At 37.9% G+C, this 22,554-nt stretch overlaps 1 protein-coding gene across 4 annotated transcripts in view; it reads left to right on the top strand.

Annotated features, from left to right (window-relative positions):
- The window catches only part of DYM (dymeclin), a 439,846-nt gene that overhangs the window by 96,823 nt on the left and 320,469 nt on the right, over window positions 1-22,554 (top strand). For all 4 annotated transcript variants that reach the window (XM_057504164.1, XM_057504163.1, XM_036918624.2 and 1 more), the window contains one exon: window positions 1,332-1,404. In XM_057504164.1, the coding sequence (XP_057360147.1) occupies window positions 1,332-1,404 (73 nt within the window). The remainder of the gene's footprint in view (window positions 1-1,331; window positions 1,405-22,554) is intronic.

The raw sequence follows: 22,554 nt of genomic DNA, 5'->3' as shown, positions 1-22,554 counted from the left end.
TTGAAAAGATTGCTAGGAGAATGAGGGGATGGAGTTTAGTTAGCTCCCTGTGTTAGCAGTGTGGGCTTTGGATTGGAGAGGAGTAAAATTGGGGGTAGGAATACTAGTAGGAAAGTTTTAAAAAGTTCAGGAGTGAGTTTTAACTCAGTGAAATGTTCAGCTGAGCTGAGATGGTGAAATACTGAACGAAAGCTTGTGGGAAGTGAAGAAAAGAGGAAATACCAGAGTGGTGGACTGTGTAATTGAGAACACCTAGAAATTGGTTATAAAAATATTAGTAAGACAGAGTAGTCTGGGTTGTCATGCTTACCAAAATGGAGAGTAAAGAAGAAATAAGTGAATTTGAAGTGTTAGGAGAGACAAGTTCAGTTTTGAACATGTTGAGTGTGCGTACTGATGATGCAGCTGGGTGGAGCTGGCCAGTAGGCAATTGAATGTAAGAATGTGAAATTCAATAGAGAAGCCAAGAGGCAAACTGTAGAGGGGTCCCCGACATGTAAGTGTTGATTGATGAGGGAGAACGTAGGGAGTGAGAAGAAAGGCAATGAGGACTCAGGAACACACCAATATTTGAAAGATACTCTGAGGAAGTCAGTGGATATAGGGAATGAATAAAGAAAAAAGTAGGCTATAAATAAGGTGTCATAGGAACTGAGGGAAGAATTTCATGATGGAGTAGGTGCCAATAATGTCCAAAGCCAGAAGTCACATAAGATATTGATTAGCTTTGGAAATTAAAAGGTCACTTAGAGCAGTTGGGAACAGAGGAACATTTCTGGTGGAATGGTGATTTACAGCCTACCTTTGCCACTAATTCTGTGACTTGGGGAAACTATTTTACCTTTGACTCTGTCAAGAGGTGGTTTCTTCTGTGATCTGTGGAGCCCCACAGGTTCAGAAAAAGTGCTTTGAGACCCATCAGGGAGACCAAGGGTAAGGTCAGATATTTACTGGAGAGACACAGGTATTCCATTCCTGATTCAAACAAAGCAGCAAGAGCAGCTTGATTTTACAAAGTCTGTTTTGTACATTTGACTTCAGTAAAGGGTATGAACAAACCGTGCAATATAAGAAATTTGTAAACTACTGGCTTATAGGGGCTATAAGATACCTTCAAGCATTAAAAGCTATATAACTAATAACTGATGCTCGAAATTCCTATCTTAGATGACAGTCATAATTTACTCATGATTTAGATTTTATTCAGAGGTCAACATTAGTGTCTAAGTTGATGTAATAACTGTTCTTATTATTAGGAATGGCAACTGAATTTCTAAACAGCTCTGTTCTATTTTATACTTAGTTACAAAAACCTTTATGTATCTTCTCAGGTTCTGACTCAGAAGATCTTTTGGAAGAATTGCTCTGCTGTTTGATGCAGTTAATCACTGATATTCCACTCTTGTAAGTACTGGCTAAGCCAGGATTTGTTTCATCTCATTTGTATATTGAAGATTGTAATTGACTACGTTGAAGCACTGTGGGGCCTGGTGTAGTACTTCAGTGTATGCCTTTTACGTATGTCTCCATGTACATCCAAGGAGTGCTTCCTTCTCCTGCCTAATAATATTTAGACTGCGACTGTCCATCGTCAAAACAATTTTATGTTGTTAAGGGGAAAATAAACTCTTTAGCAAAGTTAAGCATATGGTAGGCACAAAATCAGATTAATCTCTGTAATGAAGTCTGATAGATCTCTGTACAGGGGTTAAGAGAGGAGCAATTTGATTCTAATCCATATATGGTAAAGGCAGCTAGTCATACACTAATATTTGTTCTCCCCTTCTTCCTTACTTCCTGAGTTTATTTCTAGGCTTGGAGAGGTTATATTTCCGTTTCCTTGGATGTTAGATGCGGTCAGTGAGATGTAGGGGGAAGTCCTCCAGTAAAATTTCTGGCTAAAGTGGACGTGACTCTGTTGGGAGGTGTATCTTCTTGTTCTTGCCAGCCCTCTTTCCTGCTATCTGGTATGTGGACAGGAACCTGTGAATTGTGTGGCCATCTTGGCACAAGGAGCCAAGAGAGCCAAGAGACTCAAAGAAAACTCTGCTTTGATGTCACTGAGCTGCCAAACCAAAGTCTTCAACTACCGGTCCTGCCTCACCCCCTTTACTCCCTGGACTTCTCATGGAAGAAAAACAGACCTGTGTTTGTTTACTGTAACTGGATTTCTGTCACTACGGTTGCCTGCAATGCCTGCATGACTCAAAATACTTTTTACTTTTAAAACAGTTACTCTCCTTAAAAAAAAAAAATTATTTCTGAGGAGACCTTTTAGACACTTTTTTCTTAATTGCCTCTTGCCTCCTAATTAAATTTGAATACCCCAGACATGCTGAAGATATGTTTATAAACCATATCTGTAAAGGTTTTTACCCCTGAAAAACCAATTTTCACTCTCTTGGGGTGATACTACTCCTGCTGAGAGTGCATATTTTGAAGGAATTATTTTTGAAATATGTTGATTTTAAGATTCTCACCATAAAATCTCAGTCTAATGGGGATATTGTTGGAAATGAGCAATTTGCCTGTAATGCAAAAAGGAAAGGAAGTATTTGTGAGAAAATGGGTCCTAGCCTCTGTTGTGTATAAGTGTACTTAGAGCCAGTGAACCCTGTGGGGACTTGGTCTGGTGATGTGCAGCCTGTAAGGCAGGGCTGAGAAAACTGAGGAAACACCCAATGGGGAAGAGAACAGGGGAAAATGTCTCATGTAAGTTTAACTCTGTGACAGATGCAATTATTTGCATAGCTTTTTTTCTTTCTAACAGATCTCCAATATTGTTTTGGGGGCCAGCCTATGTCCTGCTTACTTTTCAAGCATCTTGAGATCTAAAGGTGGCCCCATGACATAACTGGCAATAATGTAAGCAGAAGCCATTAGGTTGTGCAGCATGTACGTTCAGCTTCTTGCCCTTTGCCCTTCTCTTCCTCTTGGTAATGTGCAGGCAGTGCATGGGCGATCTGAACACTATGATGATCAGGGCCATGTGCAAAGAATAGTGTCCCTGGAATATGGGATATTGATAATATGGAGCTGTTTCACCAGTACTTGATGGCTTTTCTTTGGATTTCTTCTTACATGAAAAAAATAAACATTACTTTGGTTAAGCCACTGTGATTAGGTTTCTGATACATGTGGTCAAATGTGGGAAGGAGAACACAGAGACTAGTCTGCTGTTTACTTGTCATAGTGTTTGTAGTATGTTCAGTGCCTCATGTGTTCCTGATATAATTTAAAAAATAGCACCACCTCTATTGTGTGTCACTGGCACATACCAGCAGTTTAGTCTATATCTTAAATGAGTACATTCTTCCCCCCACCTCCTTTGTTGATAAAATATCTTGGCAAAGTTAAGGGGGATGGAAATAGTAGATCCTGTTAGCTAGTAAAGTCAAGAATACAATGAATAGACCAGCCACTTCAACACTCTTGGGGAGTAAACAGTGTTGTAATATATCAAACATTTCAGTGTTTTAATGTGTTTATACTTTTTAAATGAACTGAAAATGCACAGACAACCAGATGTCTTGTATTTTGTACACTCAGTCTTAACCAGCTGCCGAAACAATTTTTATGATTTAATGTTCTTGGAATTCCATCCTGCAAGAGGGTTTGTCTTGGTAACAGTTTCCATGTGAAACCAAACTACTATTTAAATGTTACATCTACTGTAACTGTAGTGCAGTGTTGTGGATCATCTTATTATTTAAGGGGGACTATTAACATATGAAAATGGGTGATGGTCTCATACCCACACATCATCAATCAGAAAAGCTATAAACTTTTCACATGTAACATTGGCATGCTAGGTGATGAGCAAGGGGAATTTAATTTAATAGCCACTGAGGGTAATTCAAAACTAGTTTAAACACTTCTTTTTTTTTTTTAAGGTATCACTGATGTACAATCTTATAAGGTTTCACATGAGCAACATTGTGGTTATTACATTCACCCATATTATCAAGTTGCCCCCAAATACCCCATTGCAGTCACTGTCCATCAGTGTAGTAAGATGCTATAGAGTCACTACTTGTCTGCTCTGTGCTACACTGCCTTCCCTGTGACCCCCCTACATTATGTGTGTTAATCATAATGCCTCTTAATCCCCTTCTCCCTGCCTTCCCACACCCCTCCGCACCCCCTTCCCTTTGGTAACCACTAGTCCCTTCTTGGAGTCTGTGAGTCTGCTGCTGTTCTGTTTCTTCAGGTTTGCTTCATTTTATACTCTACAAATGAGAGAAATCATTTGGTACTTGTCTTTCTCTGCCTGGCTTATTTCACTGAGCATAATACCCTGTAGCTCCATCCATATTGTTGGAAATGGTAGGATTTGTTTTCTTCTTATGGCTGAATTATATTCCATTCTGTATATGTACCACATCTTTATCCATTCATCTACTGATGGACACTTAGGTTGCTTCCATTTCTTGGCTATTGTAAATAGTGCTGCGATAAACATAGGGGTACATGGGCTCCTGCATTCTTAGGGTAAATTCGTAGGAGTGGAATTCCTAGGTCAAATGGTATTTCTATTTTTCGTTTTTTGAGGAACATCCATATTGCTTTCCACAATGGTTGAACTAGCTTACATTCCCACCAACAGTGTAGCAGGGTTCTCCTTTCTCTGCATCCTTTTCAGTATTTGTTGTTGCTTGTCTTTTAGATGTTGGCCATCCTAACTGGTGTGAGATGATACCTCATTGTGATTTTAATTTGCATTTCCCTGATGATTAGCTATATGGAGCATCTTTTCATGTGTCTGTTGGCCATCTGAATTTCTTCTTTGGAGAAGTGTCTGTTCAGATCCTCCACCCATTTTTTAATCAGGTTATTTGCTTTTTGGGTGTTGAGGTGTGTGAGCTCTTTCTATATTTTGGATGTTAACCTCTTATTGGATATGTCATTTATGAATATATTCTCTCATACTGTAAGATGCTTTTTTTTCTACTGATAGTGTCCTTTGCTGTACAGAAGCTTTTTAATTTGATGTAGTTGCATTAGTTCCTTTTTGCTTTTGTTTCCCTTTCCTTAGGAGATATGTTCATGAAGAATTGCTCATGTTTATATTCAAGAGAGCTTTGCCTATGTTTCCTTCTAAGAGTTTTATGGTTTCATGACTTACGTTCAGGTCTTTGATCCATTTTGAGTATACTTTTGAGTATGGAGTTAGACAGTAATCCAGTTTCATTCTCTTACATGTAGCTGTCCAGTTTTGCCAACAGTTGTTGAAGAGGCTGCCATTTCCTCATTGTATGTCCATGGCTCCTTTATCATATATTAATTGACCGTATATGCTTGGGTTTACATCTGGGCTCTCTAGTCTGTTCTATTGATGTATGGGTCTGTTCTTGTGCCAGTACCAAATTATCTTGATTACTGTGGCTTTTTAGTAGAGTTTGACATTAGGGAGCGTAATCCTCCCAGCTTTAGGTTGTTGTTTGTGTTTTGGATGGTGGCCATCCTAACTGGTGTGAATTTGATATCTCATTGTGGTTTTAACTTGCATTTCTCTGATGATTAGCGATGTGGAGCATCTTTTCATGTGCCTGTTAGCTATCTGAATTTTTTATTTGGGGAAGTGTCTGTTCAGCTCCTCTGCCCATTTTATAATTAGGTTATTTGCTTTTTGGGTGTTGAGGCATGTGAGTTCTTTATATAATTTGGATGTCAACCCCTTATTGGATATGTCATTTATGAATATATTCTCCCATGCTGTAGGATGTCTTTTTGTTCTGCTGATGGTGTCCTTTGATGTACAGAAGCTTTTTAGTTTGATATAGTCTCACTTGTTCATTTTTGCTTTTGTTTCACTGTTTGCTCATATTTTTTTGACAATTTTGCATCTATGTTCATCAGGGATATTGGACTATAATTTTCTTTTTTTGTTGTGTCTTTTTGTGGTTTTGGTATTAGAGTGATTGCTGGCCTTATAGAATGAGTTTGGAAGTATTCCCTTCTCTTCTACATTTTGGAAAACTTTAAGGAGGATGGGTATTAGGTTTTCTCTAAATTTGGATAAAATCCAGCAGTGATGTCATCTGGTCCAGGGGATTTTTTTTCAAGGTAGTTTTTTGATTAGCAGTTCAATTTCATTGCTGGCAATCGGTCTGTTTAGATTTTCTGTTTCTTCCTGGATCAGTCTTGGAAGGTTGTATTTTTCTAGAAAGTTGTCCATTTCTTTTTGGTTATCCAATTTGTTAGCATATAATTTTTCAAAATATTCTCTAACAAATTTTTGTATTTCTGTGGTATCCGTAGTGATTTTTCCTTTCTCATTTCTGATTCTGTTTATGTGTGTAGTCTTTCTTTTTTTCTTGATAAGTCTGGCTAGGGGTTCATCTGTTTTGTTTATATTCTCGAAGACAGCTCCTGGTTTCATTGATTCTATTGTTTCATTCTTTTCAATTTATTTATTTCTTCTCTGATCTTTATTATGTCCTCTTCTACTGACTTTGGGGCCCATTTGTTCTTCAGCTTAAACACTTCTTATGAGACTGAGAAATCATTCTGTTAATATATAAAAAAGTGATTACCAAGAAAATAGATACTTAGTGATCTGTATGCTAAGTTTGCATTGATACTTTATTAGGAGAATAGGATCAGCTCTAGTAGTTTCAATAAACTCCCAGAATTTGTAGGAATTTGTGATAAATATTGACTTTTAAATTAGTGATACTCCTTCTCAGATTGAATTTCTTGATAAAATATTAATTCTCTGAGGTGTTAATCTTCAAAGTCAGATTGAAATTGTACATCTTTCAGGAATTTCCCCTTAATTCCATACCTCTCAGGTCTTCTGTATTTCAAATAAAGATTGAGTCATGCACAGTCTCATGACTTGACATTTTTCATTATATGTTGGGTTGATCCCACTAGGATTGAAATAAGTCTTCCAAAACTAAAACTTTGTCTTTGTTATACCTTCTCTGTGATCTGAAGAAAGTGAATGGAACAAGAGTAAAAGTAAGGTAAAGATATTTTCCTCATGACACTCACAGATAGTGTAATAAAAAGAACACAGTTTGGCAGGCCCGAGATGAAAGCACACTACTTAGAGTTTGTGGCAGTGTGTGGGTTGTTAGGTTGTAAGGTTTGAATGAGACCTCGGTGACTCACCCATGTGGTGGAGTTTAGGTTGGGCCCCAGCAGCAGGAGGAGTTATTATGTCTGGGTCCAATACTTACATTTTGGGGACTACCTGTGATGCTATCTTATTTTGCAGTAGAAGTTATTTTGAGAACTTGAACTGGATTTCTTTCCTTGTCTGTCTTTTAATCTGCTTTGGCTGCTGCTGTTGTCAAAACTGTCATTGTTAGTGTATGATGATACTGTTGTCAACCATAGGACCTCCCCCTCTGCTCCAGTGGTGCTGCCCTGGACAGGTCACTTTGAGGTCTGCTCAAAGTGAGCCTTTCTATTGGCCGCAGGCCAGACATAGAGCCACCTCCTCTGATCCGTTTGTGTGTTTTCCTTAAGTCAACCTGTGAACGCATTGAAGACTGGAGCTGTTTAATTCTTTGCTGGTCTCTGATTTGCAGATTTCTCAATTATAATTTAATCTAAGAAACCTTACTAGTTTTTTGGTAAGTAATGAGATTATATAAATATGAGATTCACAATCAGTTGCCTTTGTGTGTATCTGTTGTGTGGTGTGACTGTTTGCTTCTCAAGTACTGGGGGTGTCTGATGTTTTCTGCCAGCCTCATCCTTGTTATTCTTCGTCATCCATGCGGATGTCCGTGCTGGTTTGGAACATGCCAGTCCACCCCTGTCTCCAGGGCCCTTGCACTTTATTCTACTGCTTTGACTGTCTCCCTTCATATGTCTGCATAGCTCATGTCCTGACCTCCTACAGGCTTCCTTTAGCTTCTTAGAAATAGCTGCTCTGAGTACCCTAAAATAGCACCCCTCTCATTCTCTGTCCTTTTATCATGCTTTATTTTTGGTCTTTATACTTGTGTCTACCTTTCATATTATCTGTTATTTCTCTTGCTTGTATTTCTCATATAAAGTTAGAAATGACAACAAGGACTCTTTTTGTACCAGCATTTGTTTTGCCCACGGCTGTATTCCTAGTGCTCAGGTTAGCCTGGCACATGGTAGACTAAAAAAATATTTGTTGAATGAGTAAATTAGTAGGGTGACAGCCTATTCAGTGTGTTTAAAGCATTTTGTTTCTCATCAGCTAATCTGTATTAAACACAGTGTTGGACTAACGTGTATTCCATTGCAAATGAAGTGGCTCAGGGCCCCTTTGCAGTTGGTGCATTATAAAAAAACAGGTGTCTTATAGACGTTTATAGTAGAAAGGGGCTATTAGAAACTGAAACACTGAGGAATGGCATCTGACAATATTTAAGGAAATGATAGAATAATTATTTATAAATGCTGAGTAGTCTTGGGACACTTAATTTAGGGACACTCAATTTTATATCTCACTAGTCCCCAGATTATCCCTTCACAGGATAATAATTCCTTTTTCAGTAAGTTATTCTCAGAAACATATATTGTGGCTTTACTGTGTGTATATAGTGAACTAGGTCCTTGGCAAAGATTTTGAAGAGCTTGGAGATGGATAGATACACAGACAACCCCAAAAGAGGAGCCCTCACTGCAGTCATTTGGAGCTGATCTGGTTAGCAATGGCCAGGCCACTGAAGAGTCAGAAGGGGCTGGATAGGGACCACTTGGGAGTGAATAATGTGTTTGGAGAATCACAAGTGCATTAGTTTTATTAGAGCAGAGGCTTTGTGGGAGATGAGGTATGTTGTTTGATGGAGTAAAGACTTAAATGTTAGAAGGACTAAAGGTTTGATTATGTTTAGGATTCTCTGTTTATTAAGATATGAAAGAACATACTATATTTTTTAGAGCTGTTTCTCAAACCCATTTTGGATGGATGTATTTCAGGAGGGACGAAACTGATTAAGAATCATATTTATAAAATTTACTTTATCCATAGGATTTCTGAAATGTAATAAAATGATATAAAATGGATATTTATTTGACCCAGAGACTAATGACATTGGCTTAGATCTTACACTGTGGAAAAACTGAATATTGAAAACTTGTGGTGCAAACAGGGAGTAGTAGCAAAAACCTGAAGAGTCATAAACAGTTTCTTTATGAAATCTACAAGTTGTTGGGAGAGAGAGAAGGAACTGGAGAGACCCTTGGTGGGAAAAGAAGAGCCTGTTTGGAACATGCCTTTCTTCAGCCTTGCGTGTTGGTTCCAAACACTAGTCCAAATCCAGCCTCAACAGAGTAGGTGGCTAAAGCAAGTTGGCATTTAAGTTTTAGGTGTGGTCAGGGAATTATCTAGTGCAGCTTTCTGGCTGAATTAGGTATTTAAGATTTTATAAGCTTTACAGAATTAAAGATGATAGCATTTTCATATATCAAAACAGTATTATGTTCACAGTAGCTTTCTAGTTTGAAAATTGACTTTGGATGCCTCAGAGGTAGGGGGAAACCAGTAAAAACTTTTAAAGTAAGTAAACCTTTATTGGGTTTATTTAAGAGATCTGACCAAAATATAACCACTCCAACAAATGGTGTTGGTTTTGCAAGTTATGTGCTCAGAGTGTTCATAACTGCTTAACTGACTATTGTCAAAATTATAGAATATATTATGTAGTAGGAAAACATACCACTAGTAATTTCGAATCCAGAAGATGGAGAGTGGATCCTTGCTCTGTCACAAGCCAGCAACGTCATGCCAGGCCTTGGTTTTCTCATTTTAAAACTGGGGTTAGTAGATCGTAGATTGTCTCTTGTAAAAGGCATTTGTAGACATCTAATTCAGTTGTTCAGTATCTTGGATATGGAAATTGAAGTGCATGAGTTTGGAGAACTCATGTAGCTATTGAAGGGACAGCCAGGCAAGTTGATAGTTGAATGAATACCTTATGCCCTTTATTGCAGTAGAGGGGCTAGCAGTTGAGTGAGAGCATCTCCTGGGAGGACGGCTGTCTAGTGCTCTCACTGCTTATTCTGTTGTTTAGTAGTGTGTGGAAGATTAATATGAAGTGCTTGAAAATGGTTTTGTAAATTCTAAAATGCTCTATGATTATAAAAGTGTATTGTTTCCACACATAGTAAGTACTAAAATACATTGAATGTATTTGCTTCTGAGTTGATTTTCGTATTTTAAACTCAATAAAAAGTAGTAGCACTTGGTCATTAACAAGCATAGTGGTTGTAAGATATGGGTTCGTTTGAGATTCAGAAGAATGAGGTGAATGATCTGTGTAGGAACCGAATGAAGTTTCTGTTGTGTCAGGCTGCTTGGAGGAGCTTCTGTGGCTGCTGGGAAAACTGGTTCTAATCTGGCATTAGGTGTAAAAGATTAGCAATAGCAAAATCAGAGTCCTAACTCCTGCCTACTTTTATGTATTTCCTTTCAAGTTACGGGCTGTTGAGTCATGTAATCATTGCATTTCTAGAACTAGCATTAAGCGTATGTTATTTGTCCTAGCCCTTTCATTTTATGTATGATGTCACTGAACTAGAAGGGAAGTGACTTTCTTAAGTTCAGTTTGCCAGACTCTTAGGTAGCTCAGCCCTGAAAATGTTGAATCTCTGCCTTTAAAGAAATTTGACTCTTAGAAAAGCAAGATTGGTACAGAATGCTTTTTTAAATTTCTTTTGCTGTTATTAATACATGTATAGCAAAATATGAATGAGGTGGTTTGACATTAATAACTGCAAATTTTAATTCTGCCAACAAACAGTTGATTTTATTTTTAAATTTTATGTCACTTACGTAAGTTAATTGTTGACAGTAATTTCTTTTCAGGCATGATCTAAATAATATTACTTTTGGTTATTTAGTACTAGACATTGATGCTGATGCAGTTATTTTAAATTATAATATATATGTGCACATAATTTGAGGAAAAATAGCACAGAGGGCTTATGATGAGAACAAATGTTCTTCATCCTCTCCCTTTTATCCCTTTCCTTCCCAGAGGTAATCATTTTTAAATCTTAGCTATTCTAGTGGTTTATGTAAATCTTTACCCTTATCTTACCTTTATATACATTCCTAAATAATGTAACACTGTTTCTTTTCCTTTCTCTTTTAATTGGTAGGCTTTATTTTTCAGAGCAGTTTTAGGTTCACAGAAAAATTGAGCAGAAAGCACAGAGAGTTCCATATAAGTGCTGTCTCCACACTGTCAACATCCCCTCCTACAGTGGTCCGTTTGGTGAACCTACATTGACTTGTCATCATTACCCAAAGTCAGAGTTCATGTTAGGGTCCACTTCTGGTGTGTTGTGCATTCAGTGGTTTTTGATAAATGGATCATGACCTTTATCTCTTATCAGAGTCATTTCACTCCCTTAAAAATCCTCTTCTTGTTCGTCCTTCTGCCACCCTCCCAGCTCCTGACCCTCATATCCTTTTAGCCTCCATAGTTTTGCCTTTTCTAAAATGCCATATAGTTGTAACCATACAGTGTGTGGCTTTTTCAGATTGGCTTCATTCAGTTAGTAATATGCATTTAAGGTTCTTCCATGTGCATGACTCATTCCAGTACCTTGATGTACTACATATACACACATTTACTTTATGTATATATACAGACATAGCCACATAAATCGAGTTGGAATTAAGCACACACATTTTAAAATTTGATAAAAATATGACAAATTTGGTAAAACATTGTCTCCTAAAGAGATTACACCAGTTATAGTCCCCATCAAAAGCATTTAACAGTTGCCAATACTATGTCTTGGAAAATTTTTTTGTAAGTTAAAAATGGAAATCATACTGTGATTCTTATGCATTTTCTCATTACAAGTAAGGTTGAGCATCTCCTCATATGTTTAAAAGCCATTTCCAACTTTTGAGAAGGTTTAGTAATCATTTTTAATTCCTGAATGCTCTTGTTCTGTTTTATAAATGCAACATTTTAAGTTGGCATGATTACACTTTGGACACCAACCATTTTTGTGTATTTGCTTTATTATTATTATTTATCCATCTTGTCAATCCATCTTAAGTTTTGATTTTTCAAAGGATATTTTTGAAAGTTCTTTTTGGTTGTTGAATTTTACTTCAAGAAGCTATGTGGCTGTATTTTATACTTTGATGCACTGTTAAGTATATACTGTTATTTCTTGAGAAACCATGTATTTGAGATAAAGTTGACATGCAAGGTGGCTGATAAAGGTAATAAGTAACAGCTCTGAGATTAGAACCCAGATTTTTGGACTCACAATGTCCAGGTATTTTCTGTTCCATTGTTAAGACTTTTACAAATGAGGAGTATTACCATGTCTTTGATTTGTTAACTTTAAAAACTAGCCATTACTGCTATTGAGAGTATCTGTAAAATGCTATACCACTTCTTAGTTCTTTATTTTTTAGAATCCCCATGCTGGCATAAACTTGGTATTTTTTAATTTTGGTCTTAATCCTTTGAATTTGTCAGTTGTTTTTGTTAAACTTATGTTCCATTTACAGTACTGTCAGGTTTCTTATCCAATAGTAAGTCAAAGGAGGATGTTTTTTTCCCCTCTGTATTCGTTGGCTTTGTAGCCAACACTAACACCCATTTCATGAAGGCTTTTGTCTTTATCCAAGTGTTCCACTCTGCCCTAGCAGAGCAGTACAAGGTCACGGTGCCTGTCTTTTTTTTCTTCACATGATATTAATAACTTGCTCCAGCAGTAGTTTGTTCTAGGACATTTCCAGCCCAGATGGTGGAAAGTTCTTGGGATAATACGGCAGCCAAGGCAACACTTTGGCTTTTTAAAGTTGACTTTGTTTTGATGATTGTGTAATGAAAATCTTCTAAATATTGTACAAGAATATTAAAACAAAAAAGATCTGTTGGCTGAAAACATTTTTCATCTTCCCAAAACCACCACACTCAGCATGGTAGAATTTTGGTTTCTTTCAAGTATTGGCCAGTCTGGCTTTTTCCCCTGATTATTTGGCACTTAAGATAGCCCAATTAATATATTTTTAAATTTGTTTTCACAGGAATTTAACTTTGCCTTGAATTCCTTTTTTTGAGCATTATAGAAAGTTACAGCAAGAAATGACATTAGAGATCATCTTGCCCAGTGTACTTACTTACAAATAAAAGAACTGAGATCCAGAAGAATTATTTATTGAAATTAACAGAGAAAGTTTAATAGAGAACTTAGAAGTAGATCTAGGTTTTCTGATTTTGGATCAATGACTCCTACCATATACCACAATATGATTTAGTATTTTGTTTGCTTTTATTTCAGTATGCCATCACATTTTAATAAAAGTTCAAGCTTAACATTTATGACAATCCTCTATTTTTTGTTCTTGATTAATTTTCAAGCATATGATACATTTATACATTTCTTATTTTCCCCTCTATTCACACAAAAAGGTAGGAAATTGTACATCCTGTTTTTTAAATGTATTTTTTGTTTAAGTATCATTGATATACAGTATTATATTGGTTTCAAGTATACAACACAATGGTTCAACAGTTACCATTATTAAATCCTCACGTAATTATTAAATAATATTAAATATTATTAAATCCTCACCCCAGCTTGTGCAGTTATTATCTGTCATCATAGGAAATGTTACAGAATCATTGATTATATTCTCCATGCTGTGCTACTATCCCTGTGACCAACTTACATTATGATTGAGAATTTTTGTGTCCCTTTATCCCAGTCACCTCCCTACCTAGCCACCCCAACTCCTCCCCCATGGTAACCACCAGCCACTTTTCAGAGTCTGTGAGTCTACTGCTATTTTTGTACATACTGTTTTGAACTTTCCTTTTTCCATTTTATCCTGACAGTTTTTGTACACAAACATTTAGAGAACTTTCTCATTTTTGTTTTTTTATATAACAACTTTATTGAGATACAATTCAAATACCAAAAAATTTATCCTTTCAAAGTACATAATTAGGTGGTTTTTAGTATAAGCACAAAAGTTGTGACACTCATTACTATCTAGTTTCAGGACTTCGTTACCCCAAAGAGAAACCCTGTAGTCATTAGCAATCACTCCCCATTTCTCCCTGGCCCTGGCACCTAGTAACCACTAATCTGCATTCTGTCCCTGGATTTGCCCTTTATGGACATTTTATATAAATGGAATCATATGATACGTGGCTTTTTGTGTCTGACTTCTGTTACTTAGTATCATCTGTTCAGGGTTAAGTTGTAGCATGTCCCAGTACTTGATTCCTTTTTATTGCTGAAAAATAGTCCATTGTATGTATACAGCACATTTTGTTTATCTGTTCAATGGTTGATAAACATTTGGATTGTTTCTGCTTTTCAGCCATTATGAATAAGGCTGTGAACATTTATGTACAAGATTTTGTGTGGATATATGTTTTCAGTTCTCTTGGATATATATATCCAGGATGAAAACTACTAAGTCATGTAGTAACTCTGTGTTCACCTTTTTGAATACTTGCCAAACTTCTCCTCAATGGCCTTATCATTTTATATTCCTGCAAACTCGTGTGTTTTAATTTCTCCACATCTTTCCTTATTTTTAAAAAAAAGCTGCATTGTATTCTGTTGTAGGTCAATGTCAAATTACATTTAATCTTTCCCCTATTGATGGACAGTAGGGTTAACATTTTTTTGGTCAAATCCTTTGCTCATTTTCATATTGGAGTCTCTGTTATATCTATTTCTAGGACCCATTTTATATTAGTAAGACTAGCCTTTCATGACATGAATTTTAAGTATATTTTTTCCAAATTTGCCTTTTAACTTTGACTTATTTGTTTATAGTATGTTTTTGTTTTTGCCATGATAAATTTTTAAAAACTATTTTTAAGAATTTGATGAATTTTTTTTACAGCTCTTAGAACCTCTGGATGTATAAACTGAATCCTTGATTATCTTTTTGAGCTCATCTCTTGCTACTCTTGTTCTTGCATATTTTATCCTAAACCCCCTGGCCTCTTCGCTATTCTGTAAACATGCTAATACGCTTCCTGAGGCCTGGCTAATAGTTAAGTGATCAGTAAATACATGGATTGCATGGAAAGGCATGTTATAGAGAATTCTTGCATTTTGTTCCCTAGGATGTTACTTTTTTTTTTTTTTTAAGATTTGAACTTTTGATACGTTTGGGATTTATTCTAGTATTGGGATTTAGTATAGACTTGGTTCATTTTCAGAGGGCTAAACAGTTGTTTGAACACTATGTGTATCACTACCTTTTTTGAATTTTATTGATGAAGTCCTATTTCTAACTTGCATAACAATGATTTAAAAATAAATTCCTACTCTTCTCCCTGATAGATTTCTCACAAGACAGATCATTGTAATTACAATCATTATCAAATCTGAGCAGTTAAGATCTAGTCAAACTTTTTTTTTTTGCTTATGTAGGATAAAAAGGAGATGCTAGATCCTCTTTTTAGGAATTCTCTTTGCATCTCTAAATCTTATATTTTTATTCACATTAGGGATATGTTGACCTATGGGATATCTTGGTCTTTGGCTCATTGTTTAGGGTATTTTGGAAATAAGAATAGCAAATACTGTGTTGTGCTATATCACTAAACTTTATATTGAGTATATTTTTCTGGTACTGAAGTGTGTATTCACTATTGATGGCTGTTACAGATTAGGCGTCTGTATTAGAATGCTGTTTTTATGAAAGAACAAAATTTCTAGGTAAAACCTTTCAAATAGTGTTTAACTGATGTTAATGACTGAATGCTCTTAATGAGTCTGAATCTGTGATTGTGTGCCCTTTGTCAGCGTTTAAAAGTTTAACTTACATCTTTGATTGCAAGTGTGATGATTAATTTTGTTTGACAATTTGACTGAAATGAGGGATGCCCAGAGGTCACACATTATTTTATTATTTTGGGGATTGTCTGTGAGTGTGTTTCTGGAAGCAGTTAACATTTGAATCTGTAGGCTTTGTTCAAAAGAACAACAACAAAAAAAGGTCATAGTGAGCACCATCCAATTCACTGAGGGCAAGGTCTTACAAAAAGCTGGAGGAAGGGTGAATTTGCTCTCTTGCTTATGCTGAGACATCCATCTTCTCTGTCCTTGGTCACTGGCTTTCCTACTTCTTGGACCTTTGGACTCAGACGAGGGCTTTTCTGGTTCTCATGCATTTGGGTTTGGACCGGAAGCGAACCACTGGCTTTCCTGGGCCTCCAGTTTGCAGATGGCAGATAATTTCTCAGCCTCCATAATTGTGTGAGCCAATCTGTTATAAACAAATCTCTTTCTATATACATATCTGCCTATATCTATTGGTTCTGTTTCTCTGGAGAGCTAATGTAGGAAATATGGCTAGCTCATTGTTCTGAATGTTTGTGTCCTCCCGAAATTCATATATTGAAAGCTAACCTCCATGATGATGGTATGAGGAGGTAGGGCATTTGGGGGATGATTATGTCATGAGGGCAGGGCCCTGACGAATGGGATTGAGATTGGTGCCTTTATCAGTGAAGACCCAAACTCCCTTGCCCCTTTGCACCATGTGATAACACAGCAAAAAAGATGCTTACTGTCTATGAACTAGCTGTCATCAGACACCAAGTCTGCAGGTGCCTTGATCTTGAACTTCCCAGCCGCCAGAACCATGTTTATTTATGAGAAATAAATTTAAGTTGTTCATGTGCCACCCAGTTTGTTAATTTGTTACTGCAATCCAAAAGGACTATGACACATATGTTAGACTGTTTTTCCCTAGTTGCAGATTTTTCCTTTGATTGTTTACAGTGAAGTGAGTGACGAGAATAATTAAGAAAACCCATGGTTGAAATGAGATTAGATATTATCTTCAGTCCATCTCATGGTATTTTTGTTTTTTCAGGGTATTTCCCTGTGGAGAAACAATTTGAGGCAAATGTTTTTTCCCACGTCTTTTCTTTATTCCATTTCCATTAAAAAATTTTTTAATTAAAAAATAAAAAAGTCACCTGTAATCTCATCTCCCAGAATTACTGTTATTTTTTGCGTATTAGCATCTGCATGTATATTCATTCATATGGTACATACTGTTCCTTTATTTTTGCTCAACATTACATTATGAAGCATATATTTCAGCTTCTTGCTGCTAAGTATGATGTTGGCTATGGGTTTATCATATATGGCCTTTATTATGTTGAGGTACTTGCCCTCTATGCCCATTTTGTTGAGAGTTTTTATCATGAATGGATGTTGAATTTTGTCGAATGCTTTTTCAGCGTCTATGGAGATGATCATGTGGTTTTTTCCTTCTTTTTGTTGATGTGGTAGATGATGTTGATGGATTTTCGAATGTTGTATCATTCTTGCATCCCTGAGATGAATCCCACTTGATCATGGTGTATGATCCTCTTAATGTATTTTTAAATTCAGTTTGCTAATATTTTGTTGAGTATTTTTGCATCTATGTTCATCAGGGATATTAGTTGGTAATTTTCTTTTTTTGTGGTGTGTTTGCCTGGTTTTGGTGTTAGAGTGATGCTGGCTTTATAGAATGAGTTTGGGAGTATTCCCTCCTCTTCTATTTTTTGGAAAACTTTAAGGAGAATGGGTATTATGTCTTCTTTATATGTCTGATCAAATTCAATGGTGAATTCATCTGGCCTGGTGGTTTTGTTCTTGGGTAGTTTTTTGATTACTGCTTCAAATTTGTTGCTGGTAATTGGTCTGTTTAGATTTTGTGTTTCTTCCTTGGTCAGTCTTGGAAAGTTGTATTTTTCTAGGAAGTTGTCCATTTCTTCTAGGTTTTCCAGCTTATTAGCTATAGATTCTATAGTATTCTTTAATAAAATTCTTTGTATTTCTGTGGGGTCCATTGTGATTTTTCCTTTCTCGTTTCTGATTCTGTTTATGTCTGTAGATTCTCTTTTTCTCTTAATAAGTCTGGCTAGGGGCTTATCTATTTTGTTTATTTTCTCAAAGAACCAGCTCTTGGTTTCATTGATTTTTGCTATTGTTTTATTCTTCTCAATTTTATTTATTTCTTCTCTGATCTTTATTATGTCCCTCCTTCTGCTGACTTTAGGCCTCATTTGTTCTTCTTTTTCCAGTTTCAATAATTGTGACTTTAGACTATTCATTTGGAATTGTTCTTCCTTCTTTAAATATGCCTGGATTGCTATGTACTTTCCTCTTAGAACTGCCTTCGCTGCATCCCACAGAAGTTGGGGCTTTGTGCTGTTGTTGTCATTTGTCTCCATATATTGCTTGATCTCTGTTTTAATTTGGTCATTGATCCATTGATTATTTAGGGGCATGTTGTTAAGCCTCCATGTGTTTGTTGAGCCTTTTTGTTTCTTTGTACAATTTATTTCTAGTTTTATACCTTTGTGGTCTGAGAAGTTGGTTCGTAGAATTTCAATCTTTTCGAATTTACTGAGGCTCTTTTTGTGGCCTAGTATGTGGTCTATTCTGAAAAATGTTCCATGTGCACTTGAGAAGAATGTGTTTCCTGCTGCTTTTGGGTGTAGAGTTCTGTAGATGTCTGTTAGGTCCATCTGTTCTAATGTGTTGTTCAGTGCCTCTGTGTTCTTGCTTATTTTTTGTCTGGTGGATCTGTCCTTTGGAGTGAGTAGTGTGTTGAAGTCTCCTAAAATGAATGCATTGTATTCTATTTCCTCCTTTAATTCTGTTAGTATTTGTTTCGCATATGTCAGTTCTCCTGTGTTGGGTGCATATATATTTATAATGGTTATATCCTCTTGTTGGACTGAGCCCTTTATCATTATGTAGTGTCCTTCTTTATCTCTTGTTACTTTCTTTGTTTTGAAGTCTGTTTTGTCTGATACAAGTCAAGTACTGCAACACCTGCTTTTTTCTCCCTGTTGTTTGCATGAAGTATCTTTTTCCATCCCTTGAGTTTTAGTCTGTGTATGTCTTTGGGTTTGAGGTGAGTTTCTTGTAAGCAGCATATAGATGGGTCTTGCTTTTTTATCCATTCTATTACTTTGTGTCTTTTTATTGGTGCATTCAGTCCATTTACATTTAGGGTGATTATCGATAGGTATGTACTTATTGCCATTTCAGGCTTTAGATTGGTGGTTATGAAAGGTTCAAGGGTAGCTTCTTTACTATCTAACTGTCTAACTTAACTGTCTTATTAAGCTATTATAAACACAGTCTGATGATTCTTTATTTCTCTCCCTTCTTATTCTTCCTCTTCCATTCTTTGTATGTTAGATGTTTTATTCTATACTCTTTTGTGTTTTCTTTGACTGCTTTTGTGGGTAGTTGATTTTATTTTTTTGCCTTTAGTTAGTATTTGGTTGGTCTACTTTCTTTGCTGTGATTTTATTTTTTCTGGTGACATCTATTTAGACTTAGGAGTGCTTCCATCTAGAGCATTCCCTTTAAAATATCCTTTAGAGGTGGTTTGTGGGAGGCAAATTCCCTCAAGACAACTTTTGCTTGTCTGGGAATTGTTTAATCCCTCCTTCATATTTAAATGATAATCGTACTGGATACAGTATTCTTGGTTCAAGTCCCTTCTGTTTCATTGCATTAAATATATCATGCCATTCTCTTCTGGCCTGTAAGGTTTCTGTTGAGAAGTCTGATGATAGCCTGATGGGTTTTCCTTTGTAGGTGATATTTTTTCTCTCTCTGGCTGCCTTTAATACTCTGTCCTTGTCTTTGATCTTTGGCATTTTAATTATTATTTGTCTTGGCACTGTTCTCCTTGGGTCCCTTGTTTTGGGAGATCTGTGGACTTCCATGGTCTGAGATACTATTTCCTCCCTCAGCTTGTGGAAATTTTTAGCAATTATTTCTTCAAAGACACTTTCTATCCCTTTTTCTCTCTTCTTCCTCTTTTGGTACCCCTATAATGTGAATATTGTTACATTTGGATTGGTCACAGAGTTCTCTTAATATTCTTTCATTCCTGGAGATCCTTTTATCTCTCTCTGCCTCAGCTTCTCTGTATTCCTGTTCTTTGATTTCTATTCCATGAACATATTCTTGCACCTCATCCAGTCTGCTCTTAAGTCCTTCCAGATATTCTTTCATTTCTGTTATTTCCCTCCAGACTTCATCCCTTAGCTCTTGCATATTTCTCTGCAGGTCCATCAACATAGTTATGACCTTTATTTTGAATTATTTTTCAGGAAGATTGGTTATATCTATTCTCCAGACCCTCTCTCTGGGGTTGTGTGAGTGATTCTTGACTGGACCAGATTCTTCCACCTTTTTGTGGTGGTAGAGGTGGTTGTAGGCAGGTGGCGTGAGTGTCAGCTGGGAGCACAAAGTCCCTTCCTGCTTGCCTGTTGCCTTGTCCTTCTCCGCTGCCTGTGTTGGTTACCTGCTCACTGGGAGCAGTCTCTGGGATAATCTCCTGAGCAGCTGTGAGCAAGGCAGCCCTCTGGCTAGCCCAGTGCCCTGCGGGGAGTGGTGGACGTGTAGGGTGTGTCCTCCTGTGAGAACGGCACCCCTTCGTGCCTTGCCCTGGATTCCTCTGTCTGTGCTGGGCAGCTATGCACTGGTGGCAGTCTCTGGGTCTGTCCCGTTGGGTAGCTGCATGCTGTGAGGAGACTCTGTGTGGTTGCTGTGGGTGGGGCCGCTCTCTAGCTGCTCCCCCTCTGTGGCATGTCACCTGGTTTGTTTGCAGCGCCAGCTGAGGGAGATGAATGGCGGCAGCCTGCTTTTCACTGTGAGGGGCTTTGGGGCTGGGTTACCTCCCAGGGTGTTGGGTCACCTGAAGTTCCTTAGGATTCCCAGCCTGCTAAGCTGAGTGTGCTGGAACGATTTTGTCCAGCTGCTAAGCCCTTGTCCCTTTAAGACTTTCAAAAATCACCTGCTTTTCTTTTGCCCTAGGGGAGCCAGCTGTGGGGACCCACTCACAGTCTCCGTCTCAGATTTTACTTTTCTGTTTCTCTAATATCCAGTATACCATGCAATGTGTGCCTGTGCTCCTGGTGCAGATTAGTAGGGCTGGCTATATAGCAGTCCTGTCCTTCTACTCCCTCCCCACTCTGACTGTTTTCCTCCCCCTGGTGAGCTGGCTTGCGGGGAGTGCTCTGGTCCTGCCCGGTCACGGCTTTGTATCTTACCCTTTTTGTGAGATGCTGAATTCTTGCAGATGTAGATGTAGCATGACTGTTGTATTGTGTCTTCTGGTCTGTCTTTTAGGCGTAGTTGTATTTGTTGTATTTTCAAAGACATATATGGTTTTGGGAGGAGATTTCTGCCGTCCTACTCACCTCACCATTTTGAGTCTCTCCCCCTTGCATGCTTTGTTTTTAAAAGATATTCTATCAACAGGAACTTCTAAGATATCTGGTAGAATTTAAGCTTGCCCAGTTCTAGAAATCATCTTTAATTTGTTTAATGAGCCTCATTTTAGTAGGTGTTAAGTGTTTTTCTTTGGGCTTTCCAGGAGTAATTCAGTTCTATAAAAGTATTTTTGAGGGCGGAGCCAACATGGCGGCGTGAGTAGGACAGTGGGAATCTCCTCCCAAAAACATATAGACTTTTGAAAATACAACAAACACAACTAGCCCTAAAAGAGAGACCAGAAGATGCAGGACAGTGGCCAGACTGCAGCTACACCAGCGAGAACCCAGCACCTGGTGAAAGGGGTAAGATACAAGCCCCGGCCCGGCTGGACCTGAGCGCCCCTCCCCCCAGCTCCCGGCGGGAGAAGAGCAGGCAGAGCGGGAGGGAGACAGAGCCCAGGACTGCTGAACACCCAGCCCCAGCCATCTGGGCCAGAGCGCAGACACAGTACGTGCCCAGGGGGCCCTGGATACTGGGGGAACAGGAAGTAAGACCTCTGAGTGGGTGCCGAAGCTGATGCCCCTGTGACAAAGAAAAGCGGGGGCTTTTTGAAAGTCTTAAAGGGACAGGGACTTAACAGCTTGACGGAAACAACCCAGGTCACAGTACAGCAGCTGGAAATTACAGGGAAAACCGGGTGCACTAACCCCCTGGGCAACAGCTCTGAGACCCCTCACGGAGGCAAACAGTCAAGCAGCCCCCCCATCCATTACCCCACCGGGCGCTGCGAAAGCAGAGAAGCAGCCTGAGACAAATTCCGCCCACAGAAAGGGAAATTTCTCCCTTCCGGCCAGGCAAGACACAAAGACCCAGTCTACACGCAGTTACCCAACACAAGCCACTAGGGGTCGCAGTTGTCCCAGTAAAGAAAGGCCAGTAGCAAGTGAAAATTTTGGCCCTCCCAGCTGACAGTCAATAGCACCTGTCAATATGAAAAGGCAAAAAAATGTGATCCAGACAAGACTAACCCAGACAGCTTCGGCATCTGCTACATCTTCCCCAGAGAAGGAATCTGGGGAGATAGATTTAGCCAGTCTTCCTGAAAAAGAATTCAAAACAAAAGTCATAACCATGCTGATGGACTTGCAGAGAAATAGGCAAGAACTAAGGAAGGAGAATTCAGAAATTAAACAAGCTCTGGAAGGACTTGAAAACAGAATGGACGAGATGCAAGAGACCATTAATGGACTAGAAAACAGAGAACAGGAACGCAGAGAAGCTGATGCAGAGAGAGATAAAAGGATCTCCAGGAATGAAAGAATTTTAAGAGAGCTGAGTGACCAATCGAAAAGGAACAATATAAGAATT

This window comes from Manis pentadactyla, chromosome 6, assembly GCF_030020395.1.
Source record: "Manis pentadactyla isolate mManPen7 chromosome 6, mManPen7.hap1, whole genome shotgun sequence".
NCBI classification, from domain to species: domain Eukaryota; kingdom Metazoa; phylum Chordata; class Mammalia; order Pholidota; family Manidae; genus Manis; species Manis pentadactyla.
Note: the sequence above shows the minus strand (reverse complement) of the source record. Positions and strands in the feature narration are given on the sequence as shown.